The sequence below is a fragment of the Symsagittifera roscoffensis genome, chromosome 2 (genome assembly GCF_963678635.1).
Source record: "Symsagittifera roscoffensis chromosome 2, txSymRosc1.1, whole genome shotgun sequence".
In the NCBI taxonomy this organism is placed as follows: Eukaryota; Metazoa; Xenacoelomorpha; order Acoela; family Convolutidae; genus Symsagittifera; species Symsagittifera roscoffensis.
This window is the reverse complement of record NC_087063.1, coordinates 39,453,807-39,470,255: the sequence shown is the minus strand read 5'-3', so window position 1 is coordinate 39,470,255 and position 16,449 is coordinate 39,453,807. Positions and strand designations below refer to the sequence as shown.

The 16,449-nt window shown below is 39.8% G+C and overlaps 1 protein-coding gene across 4 annotated transcripts in view; it reads right to left on the bottom strand.

The window, feature by feature from the left end:
- Positions 1 to 16,449, bottom strand: part of LOC134838917 (importin-5-like) — a 510,521-nt gene that overhangs the window by 43,759 nt on the left and 450,313 nt on the right. The window contains exons 4-9 of one of the 4 annotated variants that reach the window (XM_063854230.1): positions 8,809 to 9,001; positions 8,096 to 8,535; positions 6,699 to 6,907; positions 6,115 to 6,610; positions 2,241 to 2,543; positions 1,777 to 1,994 (exon numbers count right to left, since the gene is read on the bottom strand). The exons of the other annotated variants lie outside the window; for them this stretch is intronic. Of the exons in view, the coding sequence (XP_063710300.1) occupies positions 1,777 to 1,994; positions 2,241 to 2,543; positions 6,115 to 6,610; positions 6,699 to 6,907; positions 8,096 to 8,535; positions 8,809 to 9,001 (1,859 nt within the window). The remainder of the gene's footprint in view (positions 1 to 1,776; positions 1,995 to 2,240; positions 2,544 to 6,114; positions 6,611 to 6,698; positions 6,908 to 8,095; positions 8,536 to 8,808; positions 9,002 to 16,449) is intronic. 4 annotated transcript variants of the gene reach the window in all.

Here is a 16,449-nt window from a genome sequence, read left to right as displayed (position 1 = left end):
TCGATGCCCCTAAAACCCTTTGATATTCTAGAACAATTTAAGATTCGTACTTTTTTTGTTAAATTTAACCCAATTAATTTTCAATAACTAAAAATTTCATTTCCTTGGCAAATCTGAAAATTAAATTCCACTTCCGAAACTAACGGAAAAAACATAGCTAACAGACAGTTGGAAAAGATTCAATAAACTCGAGATAACCAAAAAAATTACTGACTTGTTTTTTGTGAAAATATCAACTTTCGAACTTCAAAGAAAACAATCGATGCCCTTAAAGTGTGTTGAAATTCTAGAACAATTTACGATTGGCACTTTTTTGAGAAAATTTAACCCACTTTGAGAAAACTGGATGGATAACTAAAAATTTTAATTCGCTGGGAGGTCGGAAAACTGAACTCTACTTTCTAAATTAGAAATAGATCACTTTTAACGTGACATTTTAGATGTTCGATGGTGGAGTTTGCCTTCCTTTAAACAAAGGAAGTGATGTGAACTTAAAACGAAATTATAAGTCAAACCGCAAAAAAATATCGAAATGAACCTGAACAATTTTTAAGACTTTTCATGCAAAAAAAAACAAAAATAGCCAACTGACGGTAGGAGAAGAAAAATTAACGCAAGAAAACCGAAAAAAATGACTTGTTTTTTCAAAAATCTTCAAATTTTGAAATTCGAAGAAAAAATAGATGGACTTAAAGCTCTTTAAATTTGTAAAACAATTTATGATGGTCACTTTTTTGTTAACATTAAACCAATTTGAGAAAACTGAATCAATAGGTTAAACTTTTTTCGCTGGGAAATCTGATAATTAATTTCCATTTTCGAAATAAGTCGATCACGTTTTTCGTGACCTTTACAATTTTCCGGTTCGATGGCGGAGTTTGCCTTCCTTTTGCCAATAGAACTGCACTGAATTTAAAAAGATTTAAGACTTTCTCCTGAAAAAAAAACAAATCAGCAAGACCTATATAAGAGTCTTAACTACGTTCATTATTCTTAAAAAAATCACCAAGACCTAGAGAAACCTAAATATTTTCGGAAAAAAATTCTGGAAATATCAAGAAAAAGTTAGCTTATAGTGTTTACCGAGCGGTCACTAAGCCGACAAAAATTGGTAGACACCCAATGAGCCGAAAACAAAAAATGCCATAAGAAATTTTAAAAGAAATTTTAGTAATTAAGTTTTAAAACTTTGATATCTTTCAATACAAAATACCCACTTTTCAAAAAAACAATCATTTTTGCCTTTGAAGCGAGACAAAAAAATGGTAACTAAGCCGAATCCATTTAGGCCGAATACAGCTTTCAAGCAAAAAAAAAGAAAAACCAAAGAAAATACCCACGACATAAAGGCTATAAAATTTACGAATTATAGCAAAAGCTAAAGCACTAGTACCTACGAAGAAAGTTACTGGAAGCACAAGAAAATTACCCGATGTTGTAACTAAGCCGACAAAAAATCAGACGAACGAAAATCCGACAATTCAATTGTTCCCGGAAAAAACTTCATACATACAGCAAAAACAAGGTCCGCATGTGACTCGAACCCCTGACCAAAGGGTACAGAGGAAAACGCGTTACCTCTAGGAAAGTAAGAAAAACATGAAAGGTTTGTAAGAAAATTTTTTACGGGAAAAAGACTTGTTCCCGCTAACAATACAATTGCTCTCGCAAGTTTAATAATAGCCTCGTTATATAAGCATGATCTTTTGACAAATGCTTGCAAAATCTAAACTTAATCGGTACTATTTTCGAGCAAATATACTATTATATAGCAACCTGATTCCAAGGTTCTGGTTGTCGCCGATGCTCACATACTGCCAACCCCCTCCATCTTCGTCCTCTTGGCTCTCGAGATCTTCCTGGTCCAGCACCTGTACCTCTGGTTTATGCTGTGCCACCTTCAGCAATGGGGGCATCACTACATGCAGGTACTGCTGGAACTCAGCCCCCAAAATCTTGCACATCCTCGCCCAGGCTGACATCATGTACGATATCTAAATCAACATAACAGCTATTTCACTGATGCAACAGAATTTGTACGAGTATCGAAGACACGCTGGATTGTACGCCGAAAGCAATTTATACAGTTCTGCAGTAGAAAACCGGATATGCGAAGTTTTAAAAAAAAACGTTTTAAGAAAGTAGATTCTCGTAAAAAAAATCTCTTGTAGCTAACTATTTAATTCAAATAGTAGAGATATAAACTACTAGGCTGTTACATAATAGCGTAAAGCTAATACCTGTGGATCGTCGTCCTCGAACTCTTCTTGAGACAGCTGTGCCTTGAGGAGCAACTCCATCACTTCAGACGCATCTTGCATGAACTTGTCTTTGCCCACTGCCAGTCCAATAAGAGAGATGCACTCTATCGTTTTGCCCCTCAACATGCGCAGCTCCTTGCTGCTGGCATTGATCATGATCAGCTTCAGGTCCGGCATAAAAGCATCGTAGAACTGTGTAAAGGCGTCTTTGGAGGCATCCGCCACAGCTGCCAGAGTTGTCACTGACTGCTCAAGCACAGCCTTTGCGCCAGGAGCACCCAACTAGAAATTGAACACAGCACTTGAACGCCAAGTTTTACTGAACTAAGGTAATATGCTTTTTCAAGAAAAAGGAAAACCAATATTGAAACTTTATTTTTTGGAACGCATTTTAATCACTGAAAGCTTATCCACCGCAATTTACGTAAGCTTTTAACCCTTGTGATAAGTAAGGGTATTCCAACCGGACACCAAAGTTTTTCTCGGACGAAATTTTGCTCCGGGAATGGGATGACCGAATTTGGCTTCATCTTCAACTTCAATAGACATGGTAGTATTTTTGCATATAAATCAGTTTCTTGTCGCAGTCTTTCTGTATCAAAAGCTGAAACTTGTCGGCTGCTTGGATTTCGTCCCAATTTTTGTCGGCTTACTTGCTGTTTTTTTTTAGCTCAATAAGTTTTCCAATAGACGTTTACATTATCAAATCAATTTAAGCAGCAAAAATATAAGTTCTTTGTTTTTTTATTAAAACTGAATACTTCTTATTGGTAAAGAAGAACATTAAATTAGATGCCAGTTTTTTCGGCTGCGTGTCTTCGAATTTATGTTTTCGGCCTAATTTTTTGGACTTCCTTGCAAGCAACTAAGTGTCCCTATTCTCGTTAGACTTGAACAATTTCATTGCAGATCGATTAAAGGAAATGGAATATCGAAGTTTTCTAAATATGCAAAGAAAAATTCAAAAAATGCTATTTTTTCTCGAAGAAAAAATTAAATAGTTTCTTTCTATATTGACCTTTAACACTTATACAAAGGCATTTGGCGAAAATTTACTACAGTTTACCGCTTGAGACTATCAAACCAGACTTGGTAACTCGGTTTATATTCAATTCAAATCCAATGGCTGCTTCGGCCCATTTAGCTTATACGTAACAACCACGCTTGGAAAAGGCTATCGTTTTTCTGCTAAATTATTCTGGCCGACTTCTGGAAGGTTCATCTATTTTAACCAATTTAGATAACCATATCTAACCTTTAAGATTTTGTATGATTTCCGATTTTATTTGCGTTTAAGGTTGCTTCGGCTTGAATGTTTTCGGCTTTTAATATATCGGTCCAGTTACCTTATATTACGAGTTTTGAAGAGCAAAAAAAACATGTATATACGTTTGTGTGTTTCTTGATAGATTTTTTATGATACTTTTTTCGGCATAGCGGGCTTCTATTCAAGGTAAATTTTATTGTAACGATAATTTATCGCTAGCAATCGTTTTTCAATCGTTTATCGCTAGCTCTTCATCAAATTGAATTTCATTCAAAATTGGTTTTAAATTTTGGAAGACGTTTTCGGCTCCCTTTCGCCTCTGTATATGACTATTGTTCTGGATAACTTTAACAGGCTAGTATTATTCAACTAAGGATTTTAGTGATTTTCAAAAAAAGCAATTTCAATTTATGAGTCATTTTTCATTTTGTTCTCAGATAGCTAAACTTGAGCTCCAATTGGAAATTGACAACGAAAACGCGAGCTTCCAAAAATTAAAATCAAACAGCAAAAAAATAGCCTGAAAATGTTTAACTGTCTTTCACTAAAACAAAAATGTAAAAATTCATTTCGCTCATTAACACTTTATCAAGATATCACTAAATAGACTATCACTAAATTCAAGAATCGGTGTCGAGGTCAATTTGGGCAGCATATCACTAGAACATGTCAAAAATTACAAGGTAGATATAACTTCCTTAAAAGATTAGCAGGAACCACATGCAGTTGCGATAAGGAGACACTGGAACTCAAGACAATAAGCTGTAGCATTCTTAACCACACCACGCCCATCTGGTCTCCCAGTTTAAGTGATACTAAGTTGAAAGAGCTGCAAACAAGAAGAATTGAGGCATTAAGAATCATAATTAGGTGTGTAATGATGTCACCGATCATTTAGACGCCGAAACACAAAATTAACTTGTTAGAACGCACAGCGAAATGATAGCGAAACAATTCTTATTGGTATCTCATCTGCAGTACACAGTTGACAAAGACACTGCCAATTCCGTGCCGTGCAGGCGCACAATTAAACGAACCTTGCATCAACAAAATCACAATGACATTTCCTGTTTTTCGAACCAAAGCGGTGTGTGACCGCCAAACGTATTGAAATCAAAACAATCCATACCAATACAGTTAAACTTGTTACCCCCAAGAACAACAAAGACAATTATAAGGAGAAAAGCCACCAATATTAAGCAACCAAGAAAAGCAGAGGCCACGGATAACAAGAAGCAGAGTTTCGCAGCTCCGTAGCACCTTTTCTCCCCTGCTTAATAATTACAATTCAAGAATCAACTCAAAAATTAAAAATGAATGCCCAGAATGCAAACAAAGCCGAATGACAGTCACCACCTGTTTAATTATTCCAGCGGGGCCCACAGACCTAAAAATAGAAAGCCTGTGGAATGAGTAAGGTAGCACAACTTCTAAACCTCCCTACATAAGGAAAGCTGAATCCCTTAGGAGTTATTAGCACAATTAGTCGACGCAGATGCTGGCTGCACAACAGCACACATTAGCCGGATGATTGCAACTTCAACAGGATAAGACACCAGTAAAGACGCCCAGTCTCTGAAACAGGGTTTTGAGTAGTCGCCACTCGTGACTTTTTACTTCATCACCATCAATGGAGATGAAGCACTTGTGGTTTTTATATCATCAGCCCTAATATCCCCCGAGAGCCACGGAACTGGAGATTTGCAGTGTTTACCTAGCAAACACTGGAGCAATTTCAAAACAATCGTATCTTGAAGACAAGTACTGAGACGGGACGAAATCAAGCAACCAAGAACACCGAAAACGAAACCAAGCACAAACAACCATTCTGGGCCATATGAAAAGGCAACTAGTGCGTGGTTAAAACAACAACAACAAGGCCCCTCGCCCTCAAAACTCAGAGACACACACACACACACACACTTCTTTCGCTCGTCAAAGGAAGCAATATGAGGCCGATAAGCCGATATACTATAGGCCGAAAGCTATCGAACCGAAAAAAAGGAAAAAACAAAAAAGCGATGAAAAATTGTTGTCATTCTCTGCAATCCAGAGGTGAGCATAAAAACATGCTTTCAACGAAACACTCGAAACCAGGTCACTAAGCCGATAAAACATAGTCCGAAATCATTTGGGAGAAAACAGTTTTTAATCGAAAAAAAACATATATACGATGTCAAGGTTTAAAAAATTACAAAGAAATAGCAGAGATAAATCAAAACACTAAAAGTAACTATGAAAAAAAGAAAATAAAATTCAAATAAGCGATTTAAATGGATGGTAAAAACAAAGCGGAAACTAAGCCGACAAAAAGTAAACCGAAAGCGACGAAGTCGAAAAATCGAGAAAAAAAATACCAAAGAAATATCATGAAAAAAAATTTGTACTGCAATTTTATTGGGAAAACACTAATAAGGATGTACAGTGAGAGTAATAGACCAATGAGCTCAAATATAACGCACACACTGCATGCATGTACTGCGTGCATGCTGAAATCTGTGGACAGTTGCTTACTGGAAAAAAGTCTAGTACCCGATAGCAAAAAGTCTTTCAAGGGTAACGAACACAAAATAAGGGGTTACTCACCTGCGCCGTTTTTGCTTTAATTAAGACCTGCAACTTCGACAGAATCTGCTGCAAGTATAGTTCCATCACATACGTCGGACACTCCTCGGAAAAATTAACCAATGCTGCGGCTGCATGTGCTTGTACTCTTGGATTCTCATTATCATCCAAAACCATCAACAGTTTAGGCATGAGAGCATCGTGATACTTGGTCTGAAATGTCGGGTTGAAGTCGGTTGCCATCTGTCCCATAGCATTGCATGCCGCGTATCTGACACGCGGATGTGAGTCCTCCAGGAAAGGCACGATGCTGGGGACTATTCTGGGCAACATAGACTCCATCTGGGAGTGGCACCCTTCCCCGATGACTGATATGGCCATCAAAGCTGCATGTCTCGACTTCCAGTCCGGTGACGCCAGAAGCTCTGACAGCATTGGAGTGATGAACTGAAGGAATGCTTTTCCTCCAACACCACACGCTATTCTGTCTAACCCTGTTTCTCCCGCTACTGCTACTCTATACAAAACAACACCAATTTTATAACAGCACTACAAATTAACCACTTGAAAAGGCACTGTAAACAATGAATGTCTAAAGTAATTACGTATCAAGGTCATCGTCGTTGTCCTCTTGGAAAGACCAGTCTGCTTCGTCTTCCAATTCCGTCATAAACTGCAGTCCTCGCTTTGCAATCTCCGGCATGATCTTGTTAGCGTGTTTGCGCAACATCTGAGGAACATTTTCAGCTAGAGTTGTGATGCACTCGAAAGCCAATTGACGCCAAGAATCCTCCAATTCTGTGTTCGCAGAAATCTAAATGTAAAAAAATCATTGTTCACCATTAAAAATAGAGACACTTTGTATTCGGGTGTTTCTTTTTTTCCCACGCAAACCAGGTATCACAAATAACCATCGGAATGAGTCCAAGGATATTTCATATCAAAGCCTTTTTAGCTTGTGATTCGAACAAAAAGTTGGCCCAGTGTCGACAAAAGTCTATTAGAAATTTTTGTGTAACTTCGAGCGAGTAAAGCGATGGAATAAGTAACATTCGTTATGAAAATTGGTTATTTAAGCTAAGCCCCTTGATTTAACTAAGCAAACTAGCTTAGGAAGCTCCGTTTAGTGCTTCCTTAGTAATAGTATTTGAAAAAATGAATTTTGTGCAAAAATTGAAAACAGCCAACAGACAATTCGAAACGAGTCAAAGATCGCAGAAACAGAAAATTGTCTTTTTTAAAAAACGTTCATTTGAGTTTTAAGCAAAAAAAAACATGGCTTTTAAGTTCATTGAATTTCAATTGCAATTTACAATTGGCACTTTTCTGATAAAATAAAATTTAAGAAACTGGATGACTAGGAAAAACTTTTATTCCGCTGGAAAATCTATCAATAAAATTCACTTTTTGATACTAGAAATCGGTCTCGTTTTTTTTTCGCGCCATTTCAGCTTTCCTAATTGGAGAGTGCATTTTGCCTAACTTTTAGCAAATGAACTTGAATTGAACTCAAAAAGTTCATATATAACTAAGAGCATTCATATGTGCATTTATAAATTTGAAAGCACTTCTTATGTGATTAGGGCAGTGGTTGATTTTTTGTTTGTTATTTATTTTTTCAAGACAACTGTTGTCGGAAATTTTCAATTCACTGACGATCTGCGCGTTTGTATAGTTTTCTCATCACACCACGCACAAAAATTTTTTAAAAAATAATTTAAAAAAAACTTTTTTATAGCTTCATGGTCGGAACATTGTGCAACTTGCACAGCAAACGGCTATCCTTACTTAGCTAACTGCTCCTCTTGTTGCCCAATTATTCCACAGGCACAGTCATTTCTCAAAGTCTGAAATTATGGGTGCGCTAATGTAGGATATATTTCTCCTTTTTCTGAATAAGAAATAAGCTAACTAAGATGTCGAGCCAAAATCAAATGCCTCATTTATACGAAACGTTTCTTTTTTTTGTGAACAGAAGGGTATTGGACAATTCATGAAGTACCTGCAGACACAATTGACATACAGCTTCCAGGTGAGGTCTGAGAAATATCGGCATTGATTCGGACACATCAATCAGTCCTTTCAAAACTGAGTCATCCTCCCCCGCACTAGCAGTTTCATTGGCCACCATCAAGAGATTCGGCAAAAGATCTTCAAACAACTTAGTCACTGTTTTGTCTCCTTCGTTGTACATAACAAACGCGAGCACAGCTCGTGCCGCTAAAAGTCTACATTGTGCACTGTTTTGGTCCTTGATACAAACTGCCAGACGAGTCTTGATTTCTGGGAGGAATCTGTTTTGCTGTTCCCCCAGTACACCAGGGAACTGGACGAAAATGTACAATGCTGCATTTCTTTGGTGTACAGCGTCTGAAGAAACGCAAGTGAAAAGAAATTCCAGGAGCTGCTGCCATGGATATGGTCCATCTTCAGGTTGCACAGCTAACAACACATTATCAAGTAAATTTTAGTGACCTGGCTAATCAAATCGTAAATTAAATTACCTTAAATTACCATAAAATATACCACTTGGCCCTAAGAAATTGCAAGTCTAACTGCATACCATCTAGTTTGGGTTCAAATAAAAGTACATATTTCAAAATTGATCAGAAGCTGTTATAGAATGATTTAAATCTTGTACATTGAATGGCGGGTGAACATCTGAAATATCCCATTTGTCTTAACTGACTGTACACTGAGAGAATAAGCACCTACCAACAATATTTCTGGCTAGCTCGGCAGCCACATCACATATCTTTCTAGACAGCTGTTCGTCTTGCTCGGCAAGAACCAATTTCAGAACGGCTTCCTTAATCTGTGACTTAGATTCTTCGGTCATCTTTTCGTTGATCTCGTCAAAATTGGCTGAGAGAAAGCGACGCAACAAAACCGCAGACAAGCTTCGAACCTAAACAGGATTCAATTATCTTCAGAATTGAATCAGGTCATGACTGAACGTCAATAAGTCAATAGCTAGAAACTTAATGCGAGGCATTATTTTATTGCTAATAAAAATATTCGATTTTAAAAATATTCTGAAACGATTATCACCAAACCTGGAGAAAAATCATTACAACAGAGAGGCGAAGTTGCACTTCACATACACAAGCAAAAACATGACCGATAACGCTACTGGAAAAAAACTGATTGAGTAAAACTTTGAGTCTTCAAAACTTCTTAAGTGACACACGCCAAGTATGAGTCTACATAATTGCTAAGTGACGCAAGGCAATTATGACGCATTAGCAGTACCAGTCAATTAGAAAAAAAATTACCAACTAACATGCCTCAATTTATAGAGCGGAAAATTTTTAACTATACGAAAAAGCTCATTAAAACATCCGACCTTGCCCAGGTAGAATACCTACTTGGTAGAATACCTCCAATTTTATCCCCAAATGAAAGCAAACTTGATCGGAAAACTCGTTGCACACTGTCACGGCTGCGATTCGGATACTCAAATCACCTCGCCAGCTACCACCACAGGCGTAACAACAATATACCCGATGTCTGCCCAAGTTGCTACATAAGACCACACACCACCGATCATCTGTTTAACTGCTGGGTACACCCAACCTCATTTACCATCGAGAGCTTATGGGAGAATCCCGAAGAAGCTGCCAAACATCTGCAGGTTATCACATTACCCCACGTAACGGGAGTTTTTCTCGGTCCTCCCCACTAACTTAAAACTGCCCGCGTGAACCGGGCAGTTTCACTCGGTTCTCCGCACGCCGAAAAACTTAGCCCCTAGAACGGGTTTCAATACCACACCGAAACCTCCCTCTTGAGTGTGCTATACAGAGGGAAGGTGCCTACACCAGCACAGAGACGCTATCACTGGAAAAGTTGGTTCCCCTTCTATGTCGGTTTTGCAGCTAGAGACCCTGGGGGAGCTGCAGTGATAGATTGAACAAGACAAAACCAACATGACCAGACAAACGAAATTTTCCTAACTCTCTCTCTCTCTCTCTCTCTCTCTCGATCTCTCTAATTCAATCAGAAGCTCGAAGCAGAGATCGATGTAGCTACAACAACAACAACAACCTTGCCCAGGTTTGAACCTTCTTATTTTGTTGCGGGTCTCCTTCCTTACCTCTACACTACAGATCGATGATACCTTGAAGCTGAAGTGCGACTTATAATATAATAGTCCGTGTTAATATCCTTAGCATTGGATGTACTTAATAGCTGGTTAATGATCAAAATGAACTTTGAAAATGAACACTAATATTTGCGACTTTGGTTGGAAAAAAAAGAACGCATACTATCACACAAGATTTACTTGTGTAATTATGAACAAGGAACAAAGCAAAAGGACAGTAACAGCACTGCCCTTCGTAAATACAAGCAACAAAACGGCAAAAAAGAACTCTAACACGGTTTAAAAAATCATGAAAATATCAGCACGACCTATATCAATATATGGCCCACGTCCAACTAAAATAGCGCTCAAGTGTGTTTCAAGCCAAGTAGTCAAAAAAGAAATAAAAAAACTTGGACATAATTTTTGCTGTTATTAATCTTTCGCCCCATTGCTAAGACAAACTTATTTTTAAAAAGGTTTATCTTGAGTGCATGAGAAAAGTAATGAAAACCTTAGTAAATCAAACCAAAGATGACGTCTGTGAAGGCACACGAGAAGATATTGATTCTGACACTCGTTGCCGCAAAAACCTCAACCGTAAGCCAAAGTGATCACTGCTGCCGCGCGGAAGCACAACAAAAATGGGAAAGGCAGAACACGTCCGATTGGCATGGAAGAAATTACACCGTGAGAAAGGCGCGAAATTGTGCCCAAGTTACTCCAGAGCAGATGAATTGTTCGCTAGGGGTCCACCAATCATGCGCGGGGCAATCAGGCGGACTCAAAACATTTAAACAAGGCAAACGTACGAAACGAATATATATTAATTTTGCGTAGGATTGTTTTCCTTATCTCAAGTCCTCTTGATAAATATAATATTTATCGCAGGACCAGGAGGCGCAGGACCAGACACCAAACGTTTTCTTTCTAAGCTCGGCAAGCTGATTCAAGATTCCACCAACGAAGCCCGTGCATCTGCCTTCCTTAGACAAAGAATATCAGTTTGCATACCGATGTCTAACGCAGCATGTGTCATCGGAACTCTACGCCCTCAAGCTTCTCTCGATGAAGTTTTTATGATCTGTGCCATTCCGCCGGATGACACAGTATAACCTTCCCGCGACGAAAAAAAAAGTGACTAAAGGCCTTACGAACAGAAAAGTGTTGCGACGGAGGGTCAGAATGTTCTGGAATTTTTATTTTTAAAATTTCGATTTGAAGGAGAACATTTCTGAGAAATAGAAAAAAGACGGCCATTTTGAATAAAATAGAGAAAAATCAGAACGACGCCATATTTTGTGACGAACGGTTGTATCCGAGACGAGAAAATTACGGAGCCTCTTATCGTGGCAATAACACACGATAAGGACCTTAGTGACGGATATTTGTGGAGACGGAGGCTTCAGTGGGGGGAAGAGAAATACCACGGAACCCTCCCGGGACACGAAATATAGGAGATAAGAGTGTTGTCTCAAGAAAATCACGGGAGCGGAGGCTTGGTCCCCCAGAGACTGTTATATGTGAAGGGACTGTGTAAACTAGCCATAACAGTTGCTGTAATGTCCTAGATCTGAATTAAACACCGTTATTATTTAATATTTCAGAGCATGAGTAGATAGAGAAAGGAAAAGGTCAATCCATCTCCAATGGATTTAATATAAAACTGTCACACAAAAACATATAGAAATAGGTGGTTCGAGCCGTGTTTTTAATGACAATCACGTAGTCTGAGGATCCGAGACTCAGCTATGTGGTTGTGTTCGCATGCAAACGAAAGCTGATCAAAAGTCGTTTGACTGATGGCCTAAAAATAGTAACTTTTTACTTTGCCCTAGACAGACCAGAAAATCAACTGGCAAGGTCGAGACGGTGAAAAACGAGTGGAATTAAGGTAACTGACGCCTGCCAGTCGTCAATAGGTACTTTTTCTACGCTCCGTCGCTGTGTGATATTTGGGCGAATGTTACATAGACGTTTTTATGGCGCTCCTGGGTGGGCCTGTTAAAGGCATGAAACCATCATGATCAGCAAGCGTTTCAGCGACGTACCCTCCGCTCCGGGCGTATGCCCGAGTTAGAGGCCTTAATGACCGTTTTCGTACTAGGGGGAAGGTGCGTACCCCTCCGTCTAGTACGATTTAGCTTTTTAACTTAGTTAACACCGAAAATTCCGGGGGTCGGAGGGTTAGGTGGGAAATCTAGAGCCCGCTTGTCCTGAGGTCCCAGGACCAAAAACAATTAAAGAGAAAGCGTAAAACCAAACAAAAAATAGTGTATAACCAAGAAAAAGCCAAAAATAATTATTTAAAAACAAAAAAAAAGTACAAAAAACAGTAAAAAATCCAAAAAAGACCAAAAACAAAAAAAAAACATAAAGTGACAGTTTATATGTTATTTCCGGACGAGATGTGATCTGACCTTCCTATTTGTTGTTGTTTCAGATTGATTTATATCGTTTCTGATAGAGAGATTGTGTGTTTTGGTGAAGGGTTGGGTACCCTCCCTCGAGTGTAATTTGAGTGTTTAAGCACGTTAATGGTGATTTTGCCGGTGACCGGAGGGTAGAGTGGCAGGCTGATCAACGTGTTCCACACTCAACAGGGACATCAAGGACAACATCCGCAACGACTATTGGGTATCGTTGAAGCAATTTTAGTATCGTTCGGGTACTATTTCCTTAAAACTTAAGTGGTGGGGGGCACGATTGGCGCGGTCCGATTGTACCCTCCATCGATTACAAATTTCCGAGTTAAGGGTCTTAATTCGAATATTTTGGTGCAAAGGAGGGTATAGTACTATTTATTAACGACTATTTATAGATTATTGTCCTTACTATATATTACTTATCTCCTATTTAGACCCAAGAAACACCCATTTTTTGTCGAAAATTACCAATTTTCGACCAAACTGTAGACCCCCAAATTTTCGGATATCCGAGCTTTTCCGATAGGCAAAAAGCTTTTATATAGAGAGTAGCCACGTAGTTCGATCCCCTTTATTAAAGAAACCGCGTGAGCAAAGATTCAGTAGAAGTTAGGAAAACGAGAATTTTTCGACCAAAATTTTGATAATTTTCTGTATTTTGTCAATCTGTTTTGGGGATCGATTTTTTGAGTTTTTAGAGTTAGAGCAATAAAATTTTTTGCGTTAGGAGCGTGCTAGCATAACGTGCTCGGTTACTAGAGAAATTTTTGGATAACCCTCCGAGTAGCTCCGTGGATAGAGCTAACGACTTAAGGTTTGGAAAAGGAAGGAATCGGAGGGTCCAAATTTGATAGTTTTTGGCCAAATTTTTGTTTCTAAACCAATTTTGGTCCGGTTTTTTGCATTATTCCAGTGCCGTACAGGGCTACTACGCTCATTTCAAGTATTTTTAGGCACTTTCGACCGGAATTGCGAAAAAAGTCTTTCAGATCCTACACAGGTGGTGAAAAAGGCCATTTTGACGAACGCGTTTTTGGCGATTTCTCAAAGACTAGTTATCCGATCGGGATAATTTTGGTACCATAAGTCGACGTTTTTGACCATTTTTCCGAATCGCAACCGTTTTTGGGTTGATTATTTCGGAAAAGAAAAATTTTTTAGAATTTGTTGGTTCGGAGGGTCCAAGTAACGGGCAACCCTCCGAGCGGCAGAAAATTTTATCAAAACATCTTTTTATTCAACTGGGAAGGTTGACCGTGTCAGCCAACCTAGTCTTAAGTCAGGTAGACCGCTTTCAGAGGCTTTACTGCGGTGATTTAACCCCTTTTTCTTGATTTTAGGGGGAACCCTCCGAAGTGACCCTCCGGAGTCAGCTAAACCCTTTAGCAACCCTCCTTAGTGGAAAATTTCCACGAGATCACCCTAAGAAGTTGAAACAGCTCCCCCTAGAACCCTTAGCTTATTTTGACGCTTTTTGAAGCTAGTAGGAGAACCTTCCAAGTGAGATCAGAAAATTTGAAAATTTTGGAGGTACCCTCCGAAGTGACCCTCCGGAGCGTATTAAGCATCTTATTGACCCTCCTTAGTAAATTTAAGGGGACCCTCCGAAGTAACTTGGGTGATTAAGATACCCTCCTAAGTAACTTGAGTGATTGAGGTACCCTCCGAGGTAACCCTCCGGAGTGTCTTAAACCTTCTAGCGACCCTCCTTGTAAGAGACTTGAGTAAACCTTCTGTGGCAATTTGGGAAACGGAAAATATCCATTTAATTAGGATCATATTAGGATATTAGGCGTGCTTATCAGGATCATAAGAATCCATTCTGACCCGGAAATTCGTGATCAACTTTGGATTCTATATTGGGTGTATTAGAAGTACCCGAACAAAATTTTTTTTTTGATTGTGATTTTGGTTGAGTGGTTGCCTTGAGCTACTTAATAGGAAAGTTCGGGCAATCCGGGAACAAATAAAGGAAGACCTCGGTGGGTGTATTAAGCAAATACACACCCACTTGAGAAGAAGAATTGTTCCCTACTCTCGTGCACTTGGAGCAGTCCGAGTGTGGGAGAGCTTTTTCATAGATTTGACGAATTTTCGACCAAGAGGTTGCCTTGAGCTACTTAGTAGGACAGCTCGGGCAATCGCAGGACACCTAAAAGAAGACCTCGGTGGGTGTATTAGGCAAATACACACCCACTTGAGAAGACTGTGTCCTGGGCTTCGTTCTTTCGGATCGTTCCGATTGGGGGAAGTCTTTTTCTTTAAGACTAAGTTTTATATATCTATTTCTGAATCATCACTGCTTTTTATCGAAGATTGTTTAATTTTAACAAAGCAGTGACTTGATAAATTGTGTGGCGATAAATTGATACTGACAAAAGGTCGCTGTCACCTGTAGGATATTCTTATCTGATTATCGATTGTGTTTTGTGTGTCGATTATATCTTGTGGAAACTTAGTGATACTGTTATACTATACAACCGGGTTGAGTTAGCATTATATCAATACTGGGTAGACCCTGTGTGTAACTTTAGCTGAGTCACTAATTTAGTCGTGAGAGATCTAAGAGACATTTTGATACTGACGGAATCGAGTAGGCAGCGTTAAGTGATTTAACTAGATCTTGTTTGTGGTACGTTTGCATTGCCATCAAATTACGAATACTTTCATTTTGTACAAAACTATGCAGCGCAGGGACTCGTTAGGATCGACTACTAAAATTCCCAGGCTAAGCAAGGGAAGCACGCGGAAATTTAGAACTAGGCGTAGCCAAACCTCGTTTAGCAGCGCTTCCGACGCGTTTGCTGAAGACGAATCGACTAAAGGTCAACCTGATCTTTCAGTGATCGAAATGAGACTAAGGAGCGAGAAAAACCTTGATGGCAATCAAGGGCGGAGCGCCGAGGCCGAGCCTGCGAGCGAAACGCCGGTGGATCCCTTTGACGAAGGGGAGCGAACGCTCATTCGACCCGACTTTGAGCCAGACGGGGTCCTCGAACGAGAGGAAGTCGAGAGGACAGAGGAGACCTCGGAGCGTTCCGAGGTCGAACCTCGGGAGGAGGTGTTGTACAGGGGAATGTCCAAGTCAGAGACTAAGAGCTATAAATGGAGAAGGGAACCTTCACATCTGACAAGTGCACACTCATCCTTGGCCAAACAGAGTAACAACGCGATGATGTCGAGTATGAGTCCGGGTGAAGAGCAGACGTTCTCGAAGGCCAAGAAGAGTTGGAAGTCCTTGTACGACGAACGCATGGCGTCACTACCAACTGTAGGTTTGACTTCCAGTGATGGCTACCCGGAGATAACCCATCCGGATGTGAACTTCACACCGTGCCCAAGGAACGACATGAGCAGGGAGGCGTCTTCTGCCTCGCCGACCAGGCCTATGTCAGATGGGATAACGATGGGAGCATCATCAACGTTCGACAGACTGATGACGTCAATGCACAAGCAAAAGGGCGGTGCGTCATCAAGTACTAGGCTACCGCCGCAGCTGACCTCGTCTTCTCTGGGGCTAACCCCGCCATTGGGGGCAGCTGGTGACATAAGTGATATGTTCGCTGGTGTGATGAATGGCCTGGATGAATTGAGGCGAGACATGACTAAGAGGATAGATCAAGTTGACGAGAGAGCTCACCATGGTCGAGAGAATTTGAAAGATGAGCTAACGCACGTGAAGTCGCAGGCGAGGTTTGATCAGGCTCGATTGATTCGTGACACCGATCAATGCCTGGCCGAGAGCCTGGCACAGGCAAACAAAGAGTCAGAGGAAAGAGAGGCTAGGATGACAAGAGAGATCGAGCGATTGTTGAATGATCATGATAATACCTACGCCCAAACGAT